At 37.4% G+C, this 21,145-nt stretch overlaps 1 protein-coding gene across 1 annotated transcript in view; it reads left to right on the forward strand.

Annotated features, from left to right (window-relative positions):
* Positions 1-20,607, forward strand: part of LOC119410721 (glutamate receptor ionotropic, kainate 1) — a 29,725-nt gene extending 9,118 nt beyond the window's left edge. Inside the window, exons 2-15 of the mRNA XM_037677618.1 lie at positions 1,958-2,125; positions 2,201-2,458; positions 7,536-7,717; positions 8,202-8,255; positions 8,655-8,828; positions 9,866-10,009; positions 15,478-15,585; positions 16,500-16,613; positions 16,709-16,912; positions 16,992-17,215; positions 18,210-18,328; positions 18,551-18,768; positions 19,749-19,974; positions 20,071-20,607. Coding sequence (XP_037533546.1) covers positions 1,958-2,125; positions 2,201-2,458; positions 7,536-7,717; positions 8,202-8,255; positions 8,655-8,828; positions 9,866-10,009; positions 15,478-15,585; positions 16,500-16,613; positions 16,709-16,912; positions 16,992-17,215; positions 18,210-18,328; positions 18,551-18,768; positions 19,749-19,974; positions 20,071-20,360 — 2,483 coding nt within the window. The 3' untranslated portion in view covers positions 20,361-20,607. The remainder of the gene's footprint in view (positions 1-1,957; positions 2,126-2,200; positions 2,459-7,535; positions 7,718-8,201; positions 8,256-8,654; positions 8,829-9,865; positions 10,010-15,477; positions 15,586-16,499; positions 16,614-16,708; positions 16,913-16,991; positions 17,216-18,209; positions 18,329-18,550; positions 18,769-19,748; positions 19,975-20,070) is intronic.
* The last annotated feature ends 538 nt before the right edge of the window (positions 20,608-21,145 follow it).

The following is a 21,145-nucleotide window of genomic DNA, read 5'->3' on the forward strand; positions in this document are numbered from 1 at the left end:
TTGTAACTCATAACTGCTTTTTTTAAAAGTGATTTAGAAGATAAAAACTAAAAATGTACTTTTATTCAAATGATTTAAAAATAATGCATTGATGGTATTTTCGGCTGGTAAACAAGTTGTGTGTGTACTTTTCCTAAACAATGAGTCAATAACAATAATAATAATCAAATCTGCTCACCAAGCGAGCTGATTGGTTGGAAGCTATTTCTATTACAATGCAGACTTTAAACAGAGCTGAAAACAACACTATTTATAAGTATGACAGAATGAGTCATTAAAATATTGCTACGGAACATTTGCCTGTGTGTGCATGGTACATTAGTTTTGGAATAAGTAAAGTTGGAGGATAGTAAGACAGAAAATGTCTCTGATTAGCATCACATTTTCAAGTAAAAATGCACAAATATTTATGATTCTAGATTTTAAAAAAAAAGATGGCTTCTTGTTTTAAAGTGCTTAACATAAATTTAGTCTTGCAGCAGAATAAAACAAAAAAAGCAGAAACTTGACTTGGTTTTTAAAACACACTTAAATCAGTAAAGTGATTCCTTATTGGCTTCATCTTAAATGAGATGTATTACTGATTCCACCAGAAAAAAAGCAGAAATGTCGAAAAACAATTGTTTTAATAATAAAGTCTATTACTGCATCAAAACAGTTATTTAAAGCATAGACTAAATGACTAACAGTTAAAGATTTAACATATTTCAGTCAGTAAAATGAATGTTTTGGGCCTTACAAGGTTTAAAATTAACAATAGTTTTTATTTTACCATCTCACTTTGCTTATTAAGGTTTTCCTTATAAATCAATGAAAACTCAAAGAACTCATTAATGATTGCACTTTAGCAATATGGGTCGCCCAGTTACTTCACTATCACACACTGGAAGCAATGGAAACCTGCCAGCACACACCATGCAGCAAACAATACTGCATCATGAAGGACCCCACTCACCCAGCACACACCATGCAGCAAACAATACTGCATCATGAAGGACCCCACTCACCCAGCACACACCATGCAGCAAACAATATTTAGTCAGATCAAGCAAATGATAACATTTCAGTGCTATCAAGTCAGAAATAACGGGAAGAGTAAAAACTTCCCACTCTGAGCAATTTTAAGATGTTTTTATTATATGAAGCCTAAACTGAAGTTAAAATCAACAAATAAGAAACAACCAAAGTATTAGAAGGTCAAGTATGTGTTTTGTGTTTCAGTATCAGTCTTTCATTTTACTTTCATATCTAACGTTATAATTTTATTTCACATGATTTTGCATAAAGTCAATTTCAGGAAGATTTGACTGCCTTCCACTATCATTTACTCCTAGATGATTTACGTTCCAAATGTTTAACTTTTGCAACTGCAGAATAATCTAATTACCCGGCAGCATGTCCGTTTCATTTAAGCCTTTTCCACAGTTTAAATCAGGTCATGTACAAATCAGAGGAGCTGAAGTTTTTTGCTGAATGAGACTGAACTCTGCATTTTCAGCAGCTCCCTTGGTAAGATTTGCAAAGTGTGTAGGACACTGGGCCTCATTACGTAGCTCTGACTCATTTGAAACTAAATGATGAACTTAATGTGAATAAATGGAGGTGTCTTCCATTCTGTCAACAAAAACGAGAAACTGTCCAGATGATCTGACTGAACTTTGCTGGATTTTTTACCTGGATTATTGAGCATGAACTTTGATGTTTGGAAGTCAGTGGGGAAGAGGGTGGGCCACAGAAACCATATTATCACCAGCAAACTGGTTGGTCCACTATGTCAGATGGTTGTGGCTCGTTGGACTGATGAAGTCCTTTGGATGAAGGACGAAACGTCTCAAAAAATGAGAAAAGAAAAAGAAACCGTCCAGATGACCGGACTGAACTTTGTTTATAAATGGAAGTGCTTTTTTTGTTGTCATCTTGTCAACGATCTCCCTGACACGTTTGTTTTTCCTTACAGGTGGCATCTTTGAAACTCTTGAAAACGAGCCCATTAGTGTTGAAGAATTGGCCTTTAAATTTGCCGTGACCAACATAAACAGGAACCGGACCTTAATGCCAAACACCACGCTGACCTATGACATCCAGAGAATAAACTTATTTGACAGTTTTGAAGCCTCCAGAAGAGGTAAAGATAATTTCATTTCGTTCTTGTTTTGTTTTGGAGGGTTAATATGAGAACTGATCTGTTTCTTGTCTCCAGCGTGTGACCAGTTGGCTCTGGGAGTCGGGGCCGTGTTTGGGCCCTCCCACAGCTCCTCTGTCAGTGCAGTCCAGTCTATTTGTAACGCCCTGGAGGTTCCTCACATCCAGACCCGCTGGAAACACCCCTCAGTGGACAACAAAGATAGCTTCTACATTAACCTCCATCCTGAATATGCCTTGCTGAGCAGAGCTGTGCTGGACATAGTGCAGTTCTACAAGTGGAAAGCCGTCACTGTGGTTTATGAAGACGCAACTGGTGAGTCAACAAGATCTAACCAAACAGTTCATGCAGAAGTATAAAACCTGTAGCAAGACTTTCGTCGCAGCTTCATCCAGTGTAATGTAGGTCAGTCACGTGACTCAAGCATCAAGGTTTTTGGTGGATCCAGTTCAGCGCTTTGTTTAAATCGAGTGTGGTCCCACATTTCAGAATTGCATTTAATACATCTGCAAAAATCTGGAGTAAACCCTTAAAATGCACCTTTTATTTAGTTCAGATAACATTTTTTTTATTTTTGACAATATTTTGCAGTGAAGACCTTTAAGTTCTGGTGTCCACTGGATTCAAAATGGTTGCCACAACCACTTGACCTTAAAAAAAACCCTAAAAAGAATAACCTGGTCACTTTTACATATATTGACCTCAAATTTGGTGTGGTAGTAGCTGAGACTGATCCAAAAACACATTTTAAGTAACTGATATAAGTGTGTACCCAATTAATTCTTTCTAAGAGTTTCATTAAAATCTGTCCAGTAGATCGTGAAATATTTTGCTAACAGACAGACAGGGTTGATGCCAATAGACATGTATCAAGCAAATTAATTGCACCGCATGCAGTGTTCTGAGTAGTCACAGTCTGCCACATGGTCGCAGACTTTCAGCTAACCTGTGAAAAAATGTGCGATCATTGCGTGTATTTGTGTTTGAAGTAACAAATTCATACACAATCACAAGCCCCCTAATCAGAATTTATGAACAAAGTCAAAAAATAAAAACAATGCACCTGTATAGTGACTTGTAGACCTTCAGAGACTCTCTGGTGAACGAACCAGGAGATTCAGTCAAAATATCTAGTCAGTGTTTGGCCGTATTGTTGGGTCGTCCTTCACTTCTCAGCCTGTATGGATCTGGTTGCACATCTTGGCTGAAATTATAAATAATTTGACCACACACAGCTCTGTTGCCTCTTATCTAAGCTTTGTGGCATAATCTGATAACCTTAATTCAGATATAAACATGCCTGCCAAAATACTATGTACGCCTGAAAACGACGGCACTCTCCATTGTGCCTATGAATGTCAAAATTCCCGCCATTTTGCTGGTGAAGCTTCTCAGTCGTCCAGGTCATGATCAATAATGATAAAATTTGTTAAAAAACAAAATCAACTGGACGTCAATTGCAAAGTATGTTAATCTTCAGAATAGAAGCACAGTTATTTTTGTTTTTAAACCACTTTTAAGGATCTCGCCATTTTGTTTCCAACATGGTCGAAAACTCAACTTACCGCTCTAAAAAACAACGAGTTCATAATTTAATAAGTACTTAATTAAGTATAATGTTTGATTGATTTGATGCTAGAATATTACTGACAATTGTCGCTTAAATACCAGTTTTGAGTGACTCTGCGTTGATGTTTTATTTTGAAAATCTATACCAGAAACTTTGTAAAATTAGTTTTAATAGAGATTACTTGATTAATTATTAATTGTTTTCAAATGCCTAAAGACTCAAAATGTTTGGGAAGGATAAAGTTTGCAAAAGTTGGTAAGCTGATGCAAATACTTTAGGCTAGGGTAATAAAATATATATATATTTGACACATGAATATATTTGCAGTAAAATTTGTATTTTTTTTTTTAACTAAACAATCTTCTACTGTCATGATTTTTTGGTCAATGCAAACAAATAAAAATTGTGTTCTATCATCAAACAACCCCATGAGTGTCACGATAAAGTAAGCTAATGTAGTTCCGTTTTAGGCTAGTTGCGGTACATTTTCCATGTTTTTATTGTTAAAGTTCGGCTGAACAAACACGCTGTTTTATGAGCTAGCAAATATAAAAACGAACAAACAAAACAACAGTACCAACAAAAATACCAGCTGAATGTCATGGGATGCCGACAATTCTGATTAATTTTAATTACTACCCCCTAGTGGCCATCTTGAGGAAGTGCAGTTCTTAGTAAATGATTTGAAATGTGACAATTGCACAATTTAGATGCTCAATTGAAACTTTGTGTGTTTATTTTAGGATTTGTTTTTAGTAAAAAAAATAAATAAATAAAATAAAAATCTAAAAAAAATCTCAATTGCTGTAGTGTTAGCCTTTTTGCTATAGCCTATAAAATGTATCACCAAATGCCAGGTTGTAGGTATATTCTATACTTAATTTGTAGAAATTATATTGCAAACTATTTCGTTTTGCTTGGATAATTAGTCTAATACATAAAAACTGATGGAAAAAAGCCAAACAGGCAATTCTAGGATCACCAACATTTAAAAGGTTTGAACGTGACTAGTGTTTTTTTGCTGGCCTCCTGTGCTCATTGATTAAAACTGCAACATTAAAATTAGTCAGGTACCATCAATGCAAGACAAGCATTTCATGTAAATACTTTCAGCATACAATGACAAAACTGGTTTAACGGGAACAATTAACAAAACAGTATATTTTAATCCAAACATGTTACTTGGTTTCTACCATTCATTATTACCTTTTAGTTTTGTTTTTAATACACCATAGCATAGTTTAATTTTTTTTTTCAAAGTTTTAGGGTTGACAGTCATTCAGAAGGAACGAGAAGGAAGCTTATCATGCCTTTTTGATACCTTTTCTTATTTTCTCATAAATTTCTTTCCCAGTGTCGTGCTTGATTTAAATATGGCCCCTCAGTATTAATTTGAACACAATAAAACTTGAATGTGTTAATTGTTGATACTGGAAAGACCTAATAAATAATAAATTGCCCTGGAGCAACAAATGTTAAATAGTTGTCAAAGTTTGGCACAATTTATCTTCTCTCTTCTGAGTTGAACATTACTGTGTACTGTCCAGTTAAAATAAACTAGTAAATTACTATAAAGTTAATCTAATCCAGGTCACTCTAAAACCTTTTAGATTAGACGTTATTTATTTCAGAATTAAATAAATTAGAACTGAATGTGGAAGTGTTTCAAACCCATTTTTCTGCTCTTTTCTTGCTTTTTGTTGGACACCAGAGTAGGAAAGCCACACATCCACGTGGATAACACGTTAACTTCATGCATAAAGAGAGCTAACATGTTTTAATTCTCTGCTTCAAACTGCTTTTAAGATATGCTTATTTTTATTGAATCTTCTGGAAACCCTCATGTTTTCACTCATTAGAGAGAAGGCTGCAGCTGTTTGATGAGAAGCCACATCTGTCTTTTTCACAGCATCTTTGTTTCCACAGTCACGTCATGTGTCTGTTCCAGGTCTGAATTGTGTTAGCGAAATAATTTGATTTGTGCCTTTGTTCCATCCCAGGCTGCTGTTGTGTTTAAATCATCTTGGAGCGGTTTTCTTTTCTCAAAGAGCTGTTTCAAGAGAGTGATGGAGGAGATTCCTTCAAAATGGAATCTTGTGAACTGTATAGATTTGCTGAATGGTCGGTTTTTTTAACACCTAATTTTTGTTACGTTTATTTTTGTCCTCTAATTCCTAAACATCTTTCGTCATGAAATAATTTTGGAAGTAATATGAAACATTTTTTTATGCTCCAAGATGTTCATCTTTTGCTTAGTTGTGATTGTGCCTTCTTTGCTTCAAGCTTGAGTATAGAGTCTGGAACACATTCTTGATGTTCCTGCCTCGACTTACTATTTTTTCTTTCTTTTGTTTTTTCTGACCCGACCTTCTTTACTGACCTTCATTACCACTGACCTGAACAGCTCTTAAATCTCATAAAACTCTCTGTTGAGTTGCATCACTATTTGCGTAATACCCGATTTTCCCGTTGCATTTTCTCCGTTTTGAGCTTACTTTGCAAAATCAGTTCTGTACGTTCTTTTTGCAAGATTTTGTTTTAGTTCTTCAACTCCTCCTGTGTTCACTTCCTTTGGAGTTCGATGGCGTCAATGTCTTGGAACCATTTCTTACGCAGCATGGTGGTTTTTTTGTGCAGGGTCTCTTTCAGGGTTTATCCGATGATCCCGTTAGCTCTGGTTTTAAGTTTTTCACGTGCAACAATTCTTTGTTTTCTTTCTTAAGGTACTTCATGATGTTGTATGTCTGATCCTTTTCTTGGCAATGGGTTTTGTTTTCAGCCAACATAGCTTTAAGAGTGACAGCCTTTTTTTTAAACAGCAAATCACAGCAGGCAAATAATGAATGCATGCCATTAAAGAGAAAGTTCATGTATTTTGAAATGGGATCTGTGGAAAGGTTATAAACAAAAATAAAATTTCTCAATTATGAAGCGTGCCAGTGCAGCTTCTGCCTGAACTCCATATTCTCTAAAGCTCAGTAGTCACTTGAGACTAATGTTTGTAATAATCCAAGCTATGACATAACCACACTCTTATTTTGAAGAGTATTGACAAGCTTTAGTTTGAAACTTTAGGTGAAATTATCTTCCTTATTTTCATTTAAGCTTTTTTTTTTTTTTTACTTTAAACTAAATAAAAAAATCTTCTTCTGTTCTCTTTCATTCAATTTTTCTTTTAATCAAGTCAATAGTCAAAAGAGACTGAGTCTGTTGAGGAACTGGTTACCATAGTAATTCCCGCCTTTTCTAGGTAGCAGAGGGCGGTGACAAATGAAAACACAATTAGAAATGGAGCCTCAAAAAACTGTTGCTGCGTGAAAACAGTCATATTTTAAAAAAAAAAAACATCTACTATGAGCAGCAGAAATTTAAATGGCAGTATGTGCTCATTTTTATTCATCTGCGGTACATTTTGCAGAAGACGTGGAAAGTAAAAAAGACCGTCTATATTACCCAATACTGCCTATTGGGTCCGGCTACAGTTTTGTAATTACAGTATTCTAGTCTTCTTTTTGATTTTTTTTAAATGTCTGCCTAGATTACAATAAATTACATTTCATCCACTAGTTTAAAATGTGTAAAACATTATTTTTTGCAGCAAAATGCACAGCAAAGCAACCCTTCAAATACAAATGACACAACACAATTTACATACATGGTCAGAAATGTTTTAAATATACTCTATAACACTAAATGTGATATTAAATGTGATATTTTTTCTATATATCCATTTGGAAACACACTGTACATAGACTTTGTGTCTTCATATAGTATGATTTCTAAAAAAAAAATAATGTTGGTCTTCTGCTCTTTGACTTAAAGGACTGATTCGTTTGCAAGAGTTGATCAAAGCTCCATCCAGATACAGCATTAAAATCAAGATCCGACAGCTTCCTTCAGGAAGCAAAGATGCCCGTCCCCTGCTGAAGGAGATGAAGAAAGGGAAGGAGTTCTTTGTCATCTTCGATTGCTCGTACCAAACATCAGCAGATGTTCTAAAGCAGGTCAGCCTCTTTAGTTTGGCATTAGACAAAGAACTTTATCCAAGAAGTTTGAATAAATATAATTAAAGCTTATCAACGGAGGTGAGTCCTAGGTTATCTTTTGTTGTTGTTGCTGTTGCATGTAATGCTTCGTGTTAAACATTCAGTGCAAGCGAGATTATTTAAATTTTATTCCCTTCAGAAATCCCACTTTCCTTTATAAATCCAAGCTGAGCCTTTTCTGTGCCAAACGTACACGTTTAAGACCAAATGTTGCACAGAAGATTAACTGGAGATGCTACGCTAACATGAGCAAATTCTGACACACTTATTGGATACTTATTGATGGAAACATGCAAACGAGCCAAATCAGAAAACTACACGTATTGCCAACTCTGTAATAGATTACAATCTGGTTGTTTTTTTATAGTGAGAGATAATTTTTATTCATTTTTGCTCGCTACAATTTAAGGGGAAACAACTATTTTTTGTTAATTTTGTTCAGATTCTGTCCATGGGAATGATGACAGAGTATTATCACTACTTCTTCACCACACTGGTAAGAAAAATGTCTTTATTTTCAAATATGTGCAAGAACCTTGACTCATGATGTTGCCCTTTAGGACTAGTGCACTGGAAATGTTATAAATACATTGAAGCTGATAATTAGCTGATATAAGACTATATTCAACATAATTAAGTGCTTCAGTCTGATACAAGTTAAGATGTGTGTGTTCACCTGAGGATGCTTTCAGGAAAGGTTTATGTAAATGAATTCAAACATCTGTGGTTTGTTTTATAATAGGATGTTTTCAGTGCTTTTGGCACAACTCCATGGTATTACTTCCATTTTGTTCCACTGTTTATTCAAGCTCCTCTCCACTCCACCCCGCCAGTAATCTTTGTAAGCAGAATTGCATTAATTCTTCACCCATCATGCCGGGGCTGATCTGTGCAGGACCTGTTCGCCCTTGACCTGGAACCGTACCGCTACAGTGGGGTCAACATGACAGGGTTTCGGCTGCTCAACGTGGACAATCCTAAAGTGGCTTCGGTGTTGGAGAGGTGGGCCATGGAGCGACTGCAGGCTCCCACCAAGGTCGAGACTGGAATGACGGAGGGAATGATGACAGTGAGTTTAAAGCTACCATTTTTGGTTCTACTTGTGTTCTGTTTGCATTAACTTAGAATAAAGATATGGATGAATTATATTTGCTTGCTAGGGAGGTATAAAGTTTAGGTATAGGTTTTAAGACTGGGTTTAAAACTTCCTTTTTGATAAAGCCTATAATTTGGGTTGGCTTGTTATGCTGCTATAGGCTTAGACTACTGGAGGACAAATTAACCAAATTTCCTTAAATTAATTGGTAAAATTGAATAATTTTCATTTGATACTATTTCCTTCTTAACATGTGATTCTCGACCTGCCATTGTGTATCTGTTCCTCTCAAACCCAGCCGGTCAAAGCAGATGGCCGCTTGTTCTGAGTCTGGTTCTGCTAAAGGTTTCTTCCTCATGAGGGAGTTTTTCCTTTCCACTGTCGCCTTCATTGTTGCTCAAGATGAGAGTCTGTGACGGAGATCAATTCAAAGGAGTCTGCTCCTCAGATAAATAACGTTCACTTATTTTTTTATATACACATGGATGTTTCTTCAGTGCCCTGAGATGACTTCTGTTGTGGCTTGGTGCTTTATAAATAAACTGAATTAAACAGATTTGTATAGTTCCAATCCATTTGACATCGTACAACTTTTTTTGAATGAGTGTACAGGACTGTCACCATGTCAGTGTTATATAATTAACACGATAATACACAGTCTCTCAGGACTATACATGCATTGCCCCTCAGCACTTGACTTCCCTAAACACTTAGAAACAAAAAGGAAGTTGCTTATTCAAAAATTCCATTATAATGTACAGACAGATGTTCCTGTTTTGGAAGCTGTAAAAGGACTACTGTGGTTGTGTTTCATTTCAGGATGTAGCTATGCCCCATGGATGTTGACTGTGTGTACAACCGTGCCGGCTGTGTGAATGATTGTGTTGCCTGTGTGACTGCGTCTGATTTGAGATCCCATATGATGCTGTGCACGTACATCATTGGTCTTGGAGCGATAAGTGCGTTTGTGACCCTGGAGATGGATTGTGACAGCTGCGTTTCTCTTTCAGACTGAATCGGCTCTGATGTACGATGCTGTTTACATGGTGGCTGCGGCCTCACAGCGCACCTCCCAAATCACCGTCAGCTCCCTTCAGTGCCACAGACACAAACCGTGGCGCTTCGGCTCCCGCTTTATGAACCTGCTCAAAGACGTGAGTTTGCTTTGTGAGTCCGTCCATTCATTTATCCATCCATTCTTGCTTTAGGTTCAGTGCAAACAGGTTAAGATAACAACAGGTTTGACTTGGTTCCTTTGCGCCACTTATCATGTAAGAAACATACAAACTATTACAGAAAGTAGTCTGCTGCTTAATTATCATTCTGCTGGAACAAGAAGTTAAATGTTCCTGCCTGAGTTAGTGATCTAACCACACACGGCACTGCACAACAAGACAAACACTATCAACCGTACGGTTTGAAAACATCCTGTTTGTCTTGTAGAAATCATGATGATTTATTTGTGGAAGCAGTTTTCTGGTCTCTGCTGAGATGTGTTAATTAGAATTTAATAAGCTATCATGTCATATTGCATTCTCTAATTAGATGTTTCTTTCATCTTTAACTGGGGACTAAATATTGACAGACTCAAACAAAGAAAAATGTCAGACAGCGGTGTCTAAATAAATGAGCCTTTTAGCTGGGCAGGCTCTGCAGATATTGTCTGTGAGTTATGATCAGTGTTTTTACTTGAGCTCACTGGGGTTTAAAACATCGTTTTTCTTATCCGGGGAAGATTAGGAGTGTACTGCTACGCTTTCTGCCTTGTACTTGAAAAATCACGTCATCCTAAACCATATTAAATATAGTTTTATTATGGTGCATTCATTGAAGAGGCTCATATTTCTCGTTTATCTTGAATAAATATTTGAGCCAGTCAATATTTTATATATTTTTAGGGTAATTTTCAGTTCAGCCACCAACACAAACATTAAATAAGAATATCGAAGACAATCAGACTGAGAACAGAAGAGATTTAGTCAGAGTTAGAGATTCTTTATTGTCGTTCCACCACATTGGTGGAACGACAATATGTACACAGGGTCCCAGTTGCGTCCAACAATAAAAATGTAAAAAAACCCAAAAAAACAATGATAACTACTAAGATATGAACTAAGAAAAACATCAACTAAAAATACACTAAGCACTAATAGCATAAAAACATTATGTCGAACATCAGCACAAACATGAGCATGAGTCTGTGTGAGAAGATGTGCACGCATGAACACATCAACATGAAACAGATCAGCAGCAACATGAAAAAGATCAGCAGCAACATGATGTGATTTTTCACAGTGATTATTCTGGTTAGAGATTCATGAGTCTAACAGCCTCAGGGTAGAAGTTGTTCCTCAGTCTAGTGGTTCTACACTTAATGCTCCTCAACCTCCTTCCTGAGGGGAGTGGGGCAAAAAGTGTGTGTGCTGGGTGAGTGGGGTCCTTCATGATGCAGGTGTCCCTCTTTCTGCATCTGGAGGTGTAGATATCTGAGATGATGGGGAGACTGACTCTGACAGACTTCTGTGCAGCCTTCACCACTCTCTGCAAAGCTTTTCTTTCTGCAGCTGTGCAGCCTCCATGCCACACGTTGATGCTGGAGCACAGGATGCTCTCCACTGCACACCTGTAGAAGGAGGTGAGGACTGAGCTTCCCAGACCAGCTCGTCCCAGTTGCCTGTGGAAGTAGAGTCTGATGAGCTTTCTTGATCAGGCTGGTGGTGTTGTTGCTCCAGCTGAGGTTGTCATTCATGTGTACACCCAAGTACTTGTAGTTGGAGACCACTTCTACCACAGATCCTCATGCTCAGGGGGGGTGTAGGTGTGTTTGTTCCTTCTGAAGTCCACAATCATCTCCTTTGTCTTCTTCACATTGATGTGAAGGTTATTCTCTTTGGTCCAGCTCTCCAGGTGTTCCACCTCCTGCCTGTAGCTGGACTCATCATTGTTTGTGATGCATCCCACCACCATTTAGCTGATATAAACATAAAACCACCTGTGTGACAATGTGTTAGTCCTGTGTTAGGCAACCAGAAGAACCTAAACTTTAATTAAGTTGCCTCCAAAGGCAACATTATCACTCCTACTTTACTTTTTAGTGCTGGGCAATAATGACAAACTGAGTCTCAGCTTATTGGATTTTTTTTATTTCCCAACACGTGCTCATTAGAACTGAGATCAGAGACTTTAATAACGTCAACACCTTAAACTTTCAATCCTTTTTTTTTTACCTCATATTTTTAAAGTTAGACACGTCAGTAAATACTCACACCGAAGGATCTGATTGGGGGGAGGAGGTGCGGGTGTAAACGCAGGGTGAAATCATGTGAGTGAAGCAAAGCTGCAGGAAATTGAAGTGCTGAAGAAAAATCAGGGTGTGAATGAAACGGGTATAACTAACAATGAAATTGATATTAGTAACAAAAAGAAACCATGGAAACCAGTGTCCACTCAATCTGAGACAAATTCAAGTTAAACGTTTGAAAACTTCTATAACTTGCTACCTAGATGTCTTTTTTTATATTTTTTTGTTGTATAGTTCTGCCAAATCTTATAATTAACTTATACGACTTTTATGTCAAATTACCAATGGAAAACTATTCAACAATACATAATAAATGTTACAAATAGCAGTTTATGAATATTTGGACATCTGTAACTGTTACCTCTCTTAAGATTTACTCTGATAAAAAAATTAAAAAAAAAAAAGACACTGTATGATCGTATGAGTGGTTTCAAAAGTTGAGTTGTGACCCTTCTTTAGGTCATGAAACACCAACTAGGGGTTGTTAGATTATCTCCATATGTCATGTTATGTTGAATTTAGCAATGATTGCTTATGACATATTGTCACCATAACAGTTAAAACGAATAAAATCATGAATCCTAAAATATATAAAATAGGAGATTGTGTTTGTGTTGTTATTATGTCCTGGATTAACAGGGTTATTAACTAAATTTGTATTTAAATCAGCAAAGGATGGGGTCACAAGCCTTTATTATTAGTCCCATTTTGGGGGTCAGAAGCCAAAAAGTTTGGAACCCACTGACTTATAGAAAGTATTTAACAAACCTCTACGAACAGCAAGTTGACAAATTAACACATTTTGTTGTGTTTCAACGTCAATTTATCCGAAACAGCTGCATATTCTTAGTGCACAAAGTTAAACTTAAACAATAAAATAAATCCTGGTATAACCTTTCAACTTTGTGATGTGAGTTTAACACAAAATGTGCTTTTGTGCAAAAATTGAATCCACAGAGCTGCTGCAGCGTAGCCTGCACTCCGCTACTGCGGTCAGCAAAGGGACAACCCCTCCTGCAGGAAATAATGCAGCCTCATGCTTTTATTGTAGAAAGACACTTTTTGGCAAAGCTAATTTATATAGTTCTTATCTTAAAGTCTGTTGTACTTGAACTTTAATCAATATTTACTGTATTGTTTGGACTATAACAGACAGATTACAAGGCGCATTAAGCAAAATAAGCTCATTTTGACATATTTTTGAGCGTCGTGTACACATAAAAGTGGTTCGAGGTCAGTAAGCACAACCAGAATTAATACTGTATATAAGGCGGATTGGATTATAGTAAGTAAGGCTCACTGTCAATTTCTGAGAAAAATTCAAGGATTTCAAGTGCGCTTTATAGTCCGAAAAATACGGTAACAAGGTTTTCTCTCTAGGCCCAACTCTTAGTTACCTGTACTTACCTTTTACTATCTGGATTTTCCAGTCAGAGAAGATCCATTTCAGCCCTACATGTACAGTAAAGATCCCCAACACATGGTCGGGACAGAGACCTTTTTGATTGGTGAGGATTTAAAACGAGATTTAACAAGAAGAATAAATCTGGACTTAGGGCTGGAGTACATGTGACAGCTGTGAGCAACAAGACGGTGAAACAGACTAATCACAGAGCAGCTTCACTGACAAATATCCTGGGACTTCCCAAACATGTTTCTTGTCGTGTGACCAGGTTTAAGTTTGAGTCCTAGAGTTTGTTTGTGTTCAAATGGGAAATTGTGCTTCCATCAATATTCTTAACAAGATTTGATGTAGATGAAAATCTAATTCAAAACAAAATTCAAAAAGTGTTTGTGGTACTTACGCTCGAGATTTATTTATATATATATTTTTCTTTCAGAAAGTCAAAATGAATCATTTTTACTCAACCCAAATTTGAGTTCAGGGTGTGTATTTAAATGAGCATATTGTGTTATCACAAACATGATCATAAGACAACTAAAATTATAACTCTAATTCCAAAAGAGTAGCCGTTGTGTGAAATAAAAACATTGCAACCTGGCAAACATAACATATGTAAAGTAAGAAATTATACCTTATTAGGACTTGTGAGATTTCAAATGTTTTCTTTACATTTTACATGATGGTACAACACTTTCTGAATCCAGGTTATAGTTTTCCACACTATCTTACAGATTGTACCCAGAAGCTTCTGTATGATTGGTTTTGGATTACCTTTTTTTTTTTTAATACGTCATCTGATTTGTGTCACTCCTCTAATGCATAATAAGGTGTCCCTTACAAGTCCTTCAGAAATAACCAAATGGCACCGTCCCACATTTGATATAGTTAGCCTCTGATTTGGGGCGACTGTGGCTGAGTGGTTAGAGCAGCTGTCCTCCAATGCAAGAGTTGGGGGTTTGATTCCACCAGCAGTCACATGCCAAAGTGTCCCTGGGCAAGACACTGAACTCGTCATTGCCTCCAATGTGTGTCCCATCGGTGTATATGAATGTGATAAATTACTGATTATTCTCTGTATAGATCTAGTAGAGTGCTGATTGAACGGGTAAATGAGGACACAGATTGTGTTGTGTTGTGTTTGAGTATCTTCATAAGACAGAAAGGCGCTACATAAGTACAGTCCATGTACAGTACCATTAATCTTTTAATAAACCATTATGTTCATGCATGAGAAACTGTGAAACGGTCTTGCATTTACATTTACAATTTTACAATCAGGATTAGTAGAAAGGTTCAAGGTTCTTTATTGTCATTCGTATCACATGTGGTACATGAGGTAGAACAAAATTGTGTACTCAATGTCCCAGTGACATTCCAAAATAGCAAAAACATAAAGTATAAAACAAGGAAACAGTATATAAGGATCTAAGATATGCAGTAAACAATAATAATGTAAAATAATATGGTGTATTAAACAGTAGCCTGAACAAACAGCCTGACAGCCTATGATTTGTGATAAAAACTGACAACTGAGTTTTTTGGACCATAGTGAAATGTTTAACCTACCTGTTATTCTACTGAGCTCATTTTATCATCAAGTTTTCTAATTTATCTGAGCAACATTCCTGCTCTGCAGTTAAACAGTCAGAAGCTGCATCACGTCCCAATGACCTAGATATAAGACCCAGACAGGTCATATTTCCATCGAGGGTCCAGCCATCGCAAAAACATTTATTTAAATGCAATTAGTCTTTGTCAGTGTTCTTGAGTTAATAAAGAACTCGTTAATTACTCATTTTGTACGTTATGTGCTTGTGAATTTATCTGGGACTGTGCTTGATTTTGCAATCATTTCTGTGACTAAAACAAAAGCTGAGAGATTCATTAATTGTGTTTCTGTCTTCTCTTGGCCACAGACGCAATGGGACGGTTTGACAGGACAAATAATTATAAACAAGACAGATGGTCTGCGGAAAGAATTTGATTTAGATGTCATCAGTCTGAAGGAGGACGGCTTGGAGAAGGTGAACTCACTGTCAGAATTGTTAAGAATTGACATTCATGCAGATCTGCACAGAGTAGATCTTGTGTACGCTAACAAGGAAGCTTTTATTTATTGCACCTTTTTTAAGAGTAAATTTGTAGAAAAATTACCTGCAGAAAAAAAAATATACAATATAATTTGCTGAAATGTACATAAATCTTGATATCAGATGTCTAATTTTGACTTGAAATGTTAGGAAATGTTTTCACACAACACTACATATTGTAATAGTTGCCTTTTTCAGCTCGTTGTTTTGGTGCTCCTTTAATCACACCAACAATTCTGCTCTACATGTTGGCAGGTCATTAAAGAATCGGTTACCTGTTAGGTCTCTCATCACTACAAAGAAATTGCAGTCACGTGAACTCAGTAGAAAGTAAAAGCTGAAATAATTTGAATCAAAGGTGTTACCTGAGGAGTTATTCTTTTATATTTGCCTAAAAGTCAGAATTTGTCAGTCTTGTTCTTGTTTTGAAGCTTGAGGTTCAGTGAGTAAATTGCTTTCTCCTTACTGTTTCTGCAAGTCAATGACGGGCAGCCGCTTGAATAAAGTGTGGAAAAAGGTCTGTATTCAAAACTGCCTGGGCAGACGAATAGACGATTCATTTACCCCCATCTTCCCCATGTACAAAAGAAAATATGATTCACTGGTGGGAAGAAATGCTTGTACTGAGCAATTAGTTCAGATTTTTATATGATATAGTGCTTTGTTCCCTTCCCTTCTTTTCCTGACATGGCTCTCTCCCCTGTTTGTTATTCTAATGTAGTTTTTTTTTTGCTACAACCTGTTCCTTTTCCCTTGGTATTACCATCCTTGATTGTACATGGGTCTCTTGGGCAATAAATGTTTATTGTCCTGTCAGTGCAGTTATTTAAACATTTTAATTTTTACAGATTGGTATCTGGAACTCCCAGATGGGCCTTAATTTAACAGAAACCACCAAGGACTCTTCCACAAACATTACAGACTCAATGGCCAATAGGACCCTTATTGTCACTACTATTCTGGTATGATCAATGTAATTTTTTTTTATCAGCAAACATTTGGCCAGACATGTTTCAGTCTGAAACTAATCCATTGCATTGTTGTATTTTTCTACTAGGAAAATCCTTATGTCATGTATAAAAAATCTGATAAGCCGCTATATGGGAATGACCGCTTTGAGGGTTACTGCCTGGACCTGCTCAAAGAGCTCTCCAACATTTTGGGCTTCTCCTATGAGGTAAAGCTGGTGTCAGATGGAAAGTATGGAGCTCAGAATGACAAGGGCGAGTGGAACGGCATGGTTCGAGAACTCATAGATCATGTAAGTAATGATCAGTTTATTGTTAGAGCAGCTAAGGATAAAGGGTGAAGAAGATTGCTGAGATTTTGCTCTGTCCCAGGTGGCTGACCTAGCTGTGGCCCCTCTCACTATCACATATGTCAGAGAAAAGGTGATAGATTTTTCCAAGCCCTTCATGACGCTGGGAATTAGCATCCTGTACCACAAACCTAATGGCACCAACCCAGGAGTGTTCTCCTTTCTTAACCCACTCTCTCCTGACATCTGGATGTATGTGCTGCTGGCGTGCCTTGGTGTCAGCTGTGTGCTGTTTGTCATTGCCAGGTAAACTTCTTTAAAACTAAGACAACTCTGTTAGAGATCTGATGGCAGAGGATCCTACACACAGACTCAGAAAGGTTTTTAAAATGTTTGAGTAAATAAACAGCTTCTGATGTCTCAGGTCCAGGGGCAGGAACTGTATCTAAAATGATACGGAGTGGAAAAGTTAGTGTTTGACAGAATAACGAGTAGTTATCTGAATACAGACGGTCTGATGAAACACTAACCTTTCTTGTTGTAACGGGATGCTCCAGCGGAGACACAGAGCTGCAGAGACCAAGGGAAATCCAGAGGCGTAGTCGAGGATGAGCAGGGTTCATACACGGGATCAGAAGAGGAGAGAGTACTGATAGGGAGAGGCAAAGGCAAAATCCAAAAACAGGCGTAGGCCGTCAACAAGGTCAGAAGGCTGAGGCACAAAAGGGACAGGCAAAAAGCGTGGTTGAGGGAAACAGGCGTGGATCAAGATTAAAGAGCTGTGAACAAAGAGAGTACGCTGGATAACTGTGGCTGGAAGCAAGCAGTTGATCTGGCAATGTAGTGGAGAAAGCAGGAAGTATATATACACCCAGAAACAGGTGGAAACCATCAGCAGCAATCAGAGAGAGAGAGAGGTGTGGCATGTAAAGAGGCTGGTAGAAGCAGCAGAGGAAAAACCCAGGAGAGCAGAGAGGAAAAAGTCAAACAGTGAACAGAGTGATGAGAAAAGGACAAAACAGAGTGTAAACTGTGACAAACTCATTCAGCTTACAAGTGTTATGTGTTTAACTCTTTATTAAAACTAACTTGGCCACCTAGCAGGGACACTGTTTTAGATTGCTACAGTAAATATAGACGTGGATGCAGCATTGTAGACCATTTATTGTTTGCATCGCAAGTTTGGGGAAAAAAGCTGGAAAAAATGGGCTTTAAGCAGGTTGAGTAGATGTTAGCAGTTTCGATTTTATCTGTTGAATATTTTGTATCTCATCACAACTGTTTAATTCTATACTTTCAGGTTCACTCCATATGAGTGGTACAACCCTCACCCCTGTAATCCAGACTCAGACGTGGTGGAAAACAACTTCACTCTAATCAACAGTGTCTGGTTTGGAGTTGGAGCCCTCATGCAGCAAGGTATACTTATAGTTATTATTAATCTATCATGTTTTATGCTGCTTTTACATTTAATTAAGCACCCTTTTGACTAAGCATATTTAACTATAGGATTAATGTTTGCAAATGGGAATAACTGTGGTAATTGATTTGATGACTTTGCTTTGTTATGTATAAAAAGTACATGATTTGTCATTTTTATTGCTGGGAATGAGTATTCTAACACTTCTTGATACTTAACAGGATCTGAACTAATGCCAAAGGCCCTTTCAACAAGGATAGTTGGAGGAATATGGTGGTTCTTTACACTTATTATAATCTCCTCATATACCGCCAATTTGGCCGCCTTCCTCACTGTGGAGAGAATGGACTCACCGATCGATTCTGCAGACGACTTGGCCAAGCAAACAAAAATAGAGTATGGGGCTGTAAGAGATGGCTCCACTATGACTTTTTTTAAGGTAATCTGCCTTTTGTTTTACAACGAATACAAAAACGATACTTAGAAATGATACAAATTAGACAGTTTTGTATGATATTATTTAGCCTGATGTATTTAATCTTTTAGCCATCAGTCATACGAGTTCTGATAAAAGATAGAAAAGTAGAGCTTTGTATTTTTCGGACTATAAGCTGCACTTAAAATCCTTTAATTTTCTCAAAAATCGACAGTAAAGGGTAAATGGACTGTACTTATATAGCGCTTTTCTATCTGATCAAGATACTCAAAGCACTTTACACTACAATCTGTGCCTCATTTACCCATTCACACAGCACTCTACTAGATCTCTACAAAGCTAATTGAACAAGTCCTTCTAGTGAGACTAATCAGAGCTTTATCACATTCATACACCAATGGGACACACATCAGAGGCAAGGAGGGGTTCAGTGTCTTGCCCAGGGACACTTCGGCATGTGGCAGCTGGTGGATTCAACCCCCAACTCTTGCATTGGAGGACGACTGCTCTAACCACTCAGCCACAGCCGCCCTAATGGTAAATGGACTGTACTTATACAGTGAGCCTTATAATCCGGTGCACCTTATGTATTAATTCTGGTTGTGCTTACTGACCTCGAACTGATTTTATGTGGTTATTGTGAATGAGTGGAATAAAATTTGACTTATCTGGCTGTTTTGTTTCGCTTAATGCGCCTTATGTATGAAAACAGACCCGTTCATTGATATTGCGCCTTATAATCCAGTGTGCCTTATAGTCCAAAAAATACAGTAGATTTTATACAATCAAGCCTAAAGTTCATCCTGAAGCTTAACTGAACATAAAAGGGGATACTACCAAGTATTAAACAGGTCCAATAGGGAATACTTTATTTTTTAATTTACAATTTATTTTCAATTGACAAACAAACACTAGTTGAAACTGTTGTTTTTTGTGTTAATCGTATTTTTAATTGTTCACAAAATCTGACTGTGGTTCCACAGAAATCCAAGATCTCAACGTATGAAAAAATGTGGGCGTTTATGAGCAGCAGGAAAAACACAGCGTTGGTGAAAAACAACCGGGAGGGGATTCAGAGGGTCCTCACCACAGATTACGCTCTTCTGATGGAGTCAACCAGCATTGAGTACATCAGCCAGCGTAACTGCAACCTCACACAGATTGGAGGCTTGATAGATTCCAAGGGCTACGGTGTGGGAACTCCAATTGGTGAGACAAGATGACTAACTGATGACGAATAAATGCTTTTCAGGTCAACATGATCCGAGCATTATTTCAACATCATCCTGGTGTTTCTTGCTCTAGGCTCCCCATACAGAGACAAGGTCACCATTGCCATCTTGCAACTTCAGGAGGAAGGGAAGCTGCACATGATGAAGGAGAAATGGTGGAGGGGGAATGGCTGTCCAGAAGAGGACAGCAAGGAGGCCAGTGCTTTGGGTGTGGAGAACATAGGGGGAATCTTTATTGTGTTGGCAGCTGGACTTGTCCTCTCAGTTTTTGTTGCGATCGGAGAGTTTATTTACAAATCCAGGAAAAACTTGGACATTGAGGAGGTGAGTGTTGGTCAGTGCGAGTGGCACAACAAGTATTAGTAAAACCGGGGACTCGTTCAAAGACTTTATTGCACCTAGTACACGTTTGTTATTGTCTTTACAGGACTACACTAATCAGAAGGCCAGGTGAAGTCTGAATAAACGTAGATCTTTTAAACTGCAATGTTACAATCAAAACAAGTTTTTAAAAGAGAGTTTTGTGTAGTGGTAGATTCTATAGAGCACACACACGTTAGTCTTGATTGGAAGAATACATTAAAATACTTGTTTTTTTTCTGATGACAAATGATTGCAGTTGTGATACTTGACCATTTTGGCCTTGCTGCTTTTTTTTGTTGTTGTTGTTGTTGCAAAAATCATTTTAACGTGTGAAGTTTTATTGTTATGCCATTATACTGCGGGTGAATGATGGTTTAGACACGTTTGCCATAATACTTCAGTAACTGCTGTGGGTTTCACAGGTTTTCCATTTCAGTATAACATTGCACAGACTTTGATGTACATCGCCATTTATTTCAAAAAATTGCTTATGACTGAGTTCCCTTAATAATGTATTTATAAAATGGGTTGATGTCTTTTCTTTTTTTGGGGGGGAGGGGGGTCCCATTTGAAGTTTATGAATGTGCTCGTAAAAGTTTTTTGTTTGAAACTGTTACTGGTTGACTACGATTATGTGAGAAGAACACATTAAACCTTTGACTTTTGTTTGTTTGAATGTTATTTTTTTAGGCAAATGTCCCAGACAATTAGATTTAAGGAGAGTTTTGCTTCTACTTTCTTTGTTTAATGCACATTTGTTTGTGCACTTGGCTTTATATTTCCAG

This window comes from Nematolebias whitei, chromosome 6 (genome assembly GCF_014905685.2).
Source record: "Nematolebias whitei isolate Nwh7 chromosome 6, NemWhi1, whole genome shotgun sequence".
Lineage (NCBI taxonomy): Eukaryota > Metazoa > Chordata > Actinopteri > Cyprinodontiformes > Rivulidae > Nematolebias > Nematolebias whitei.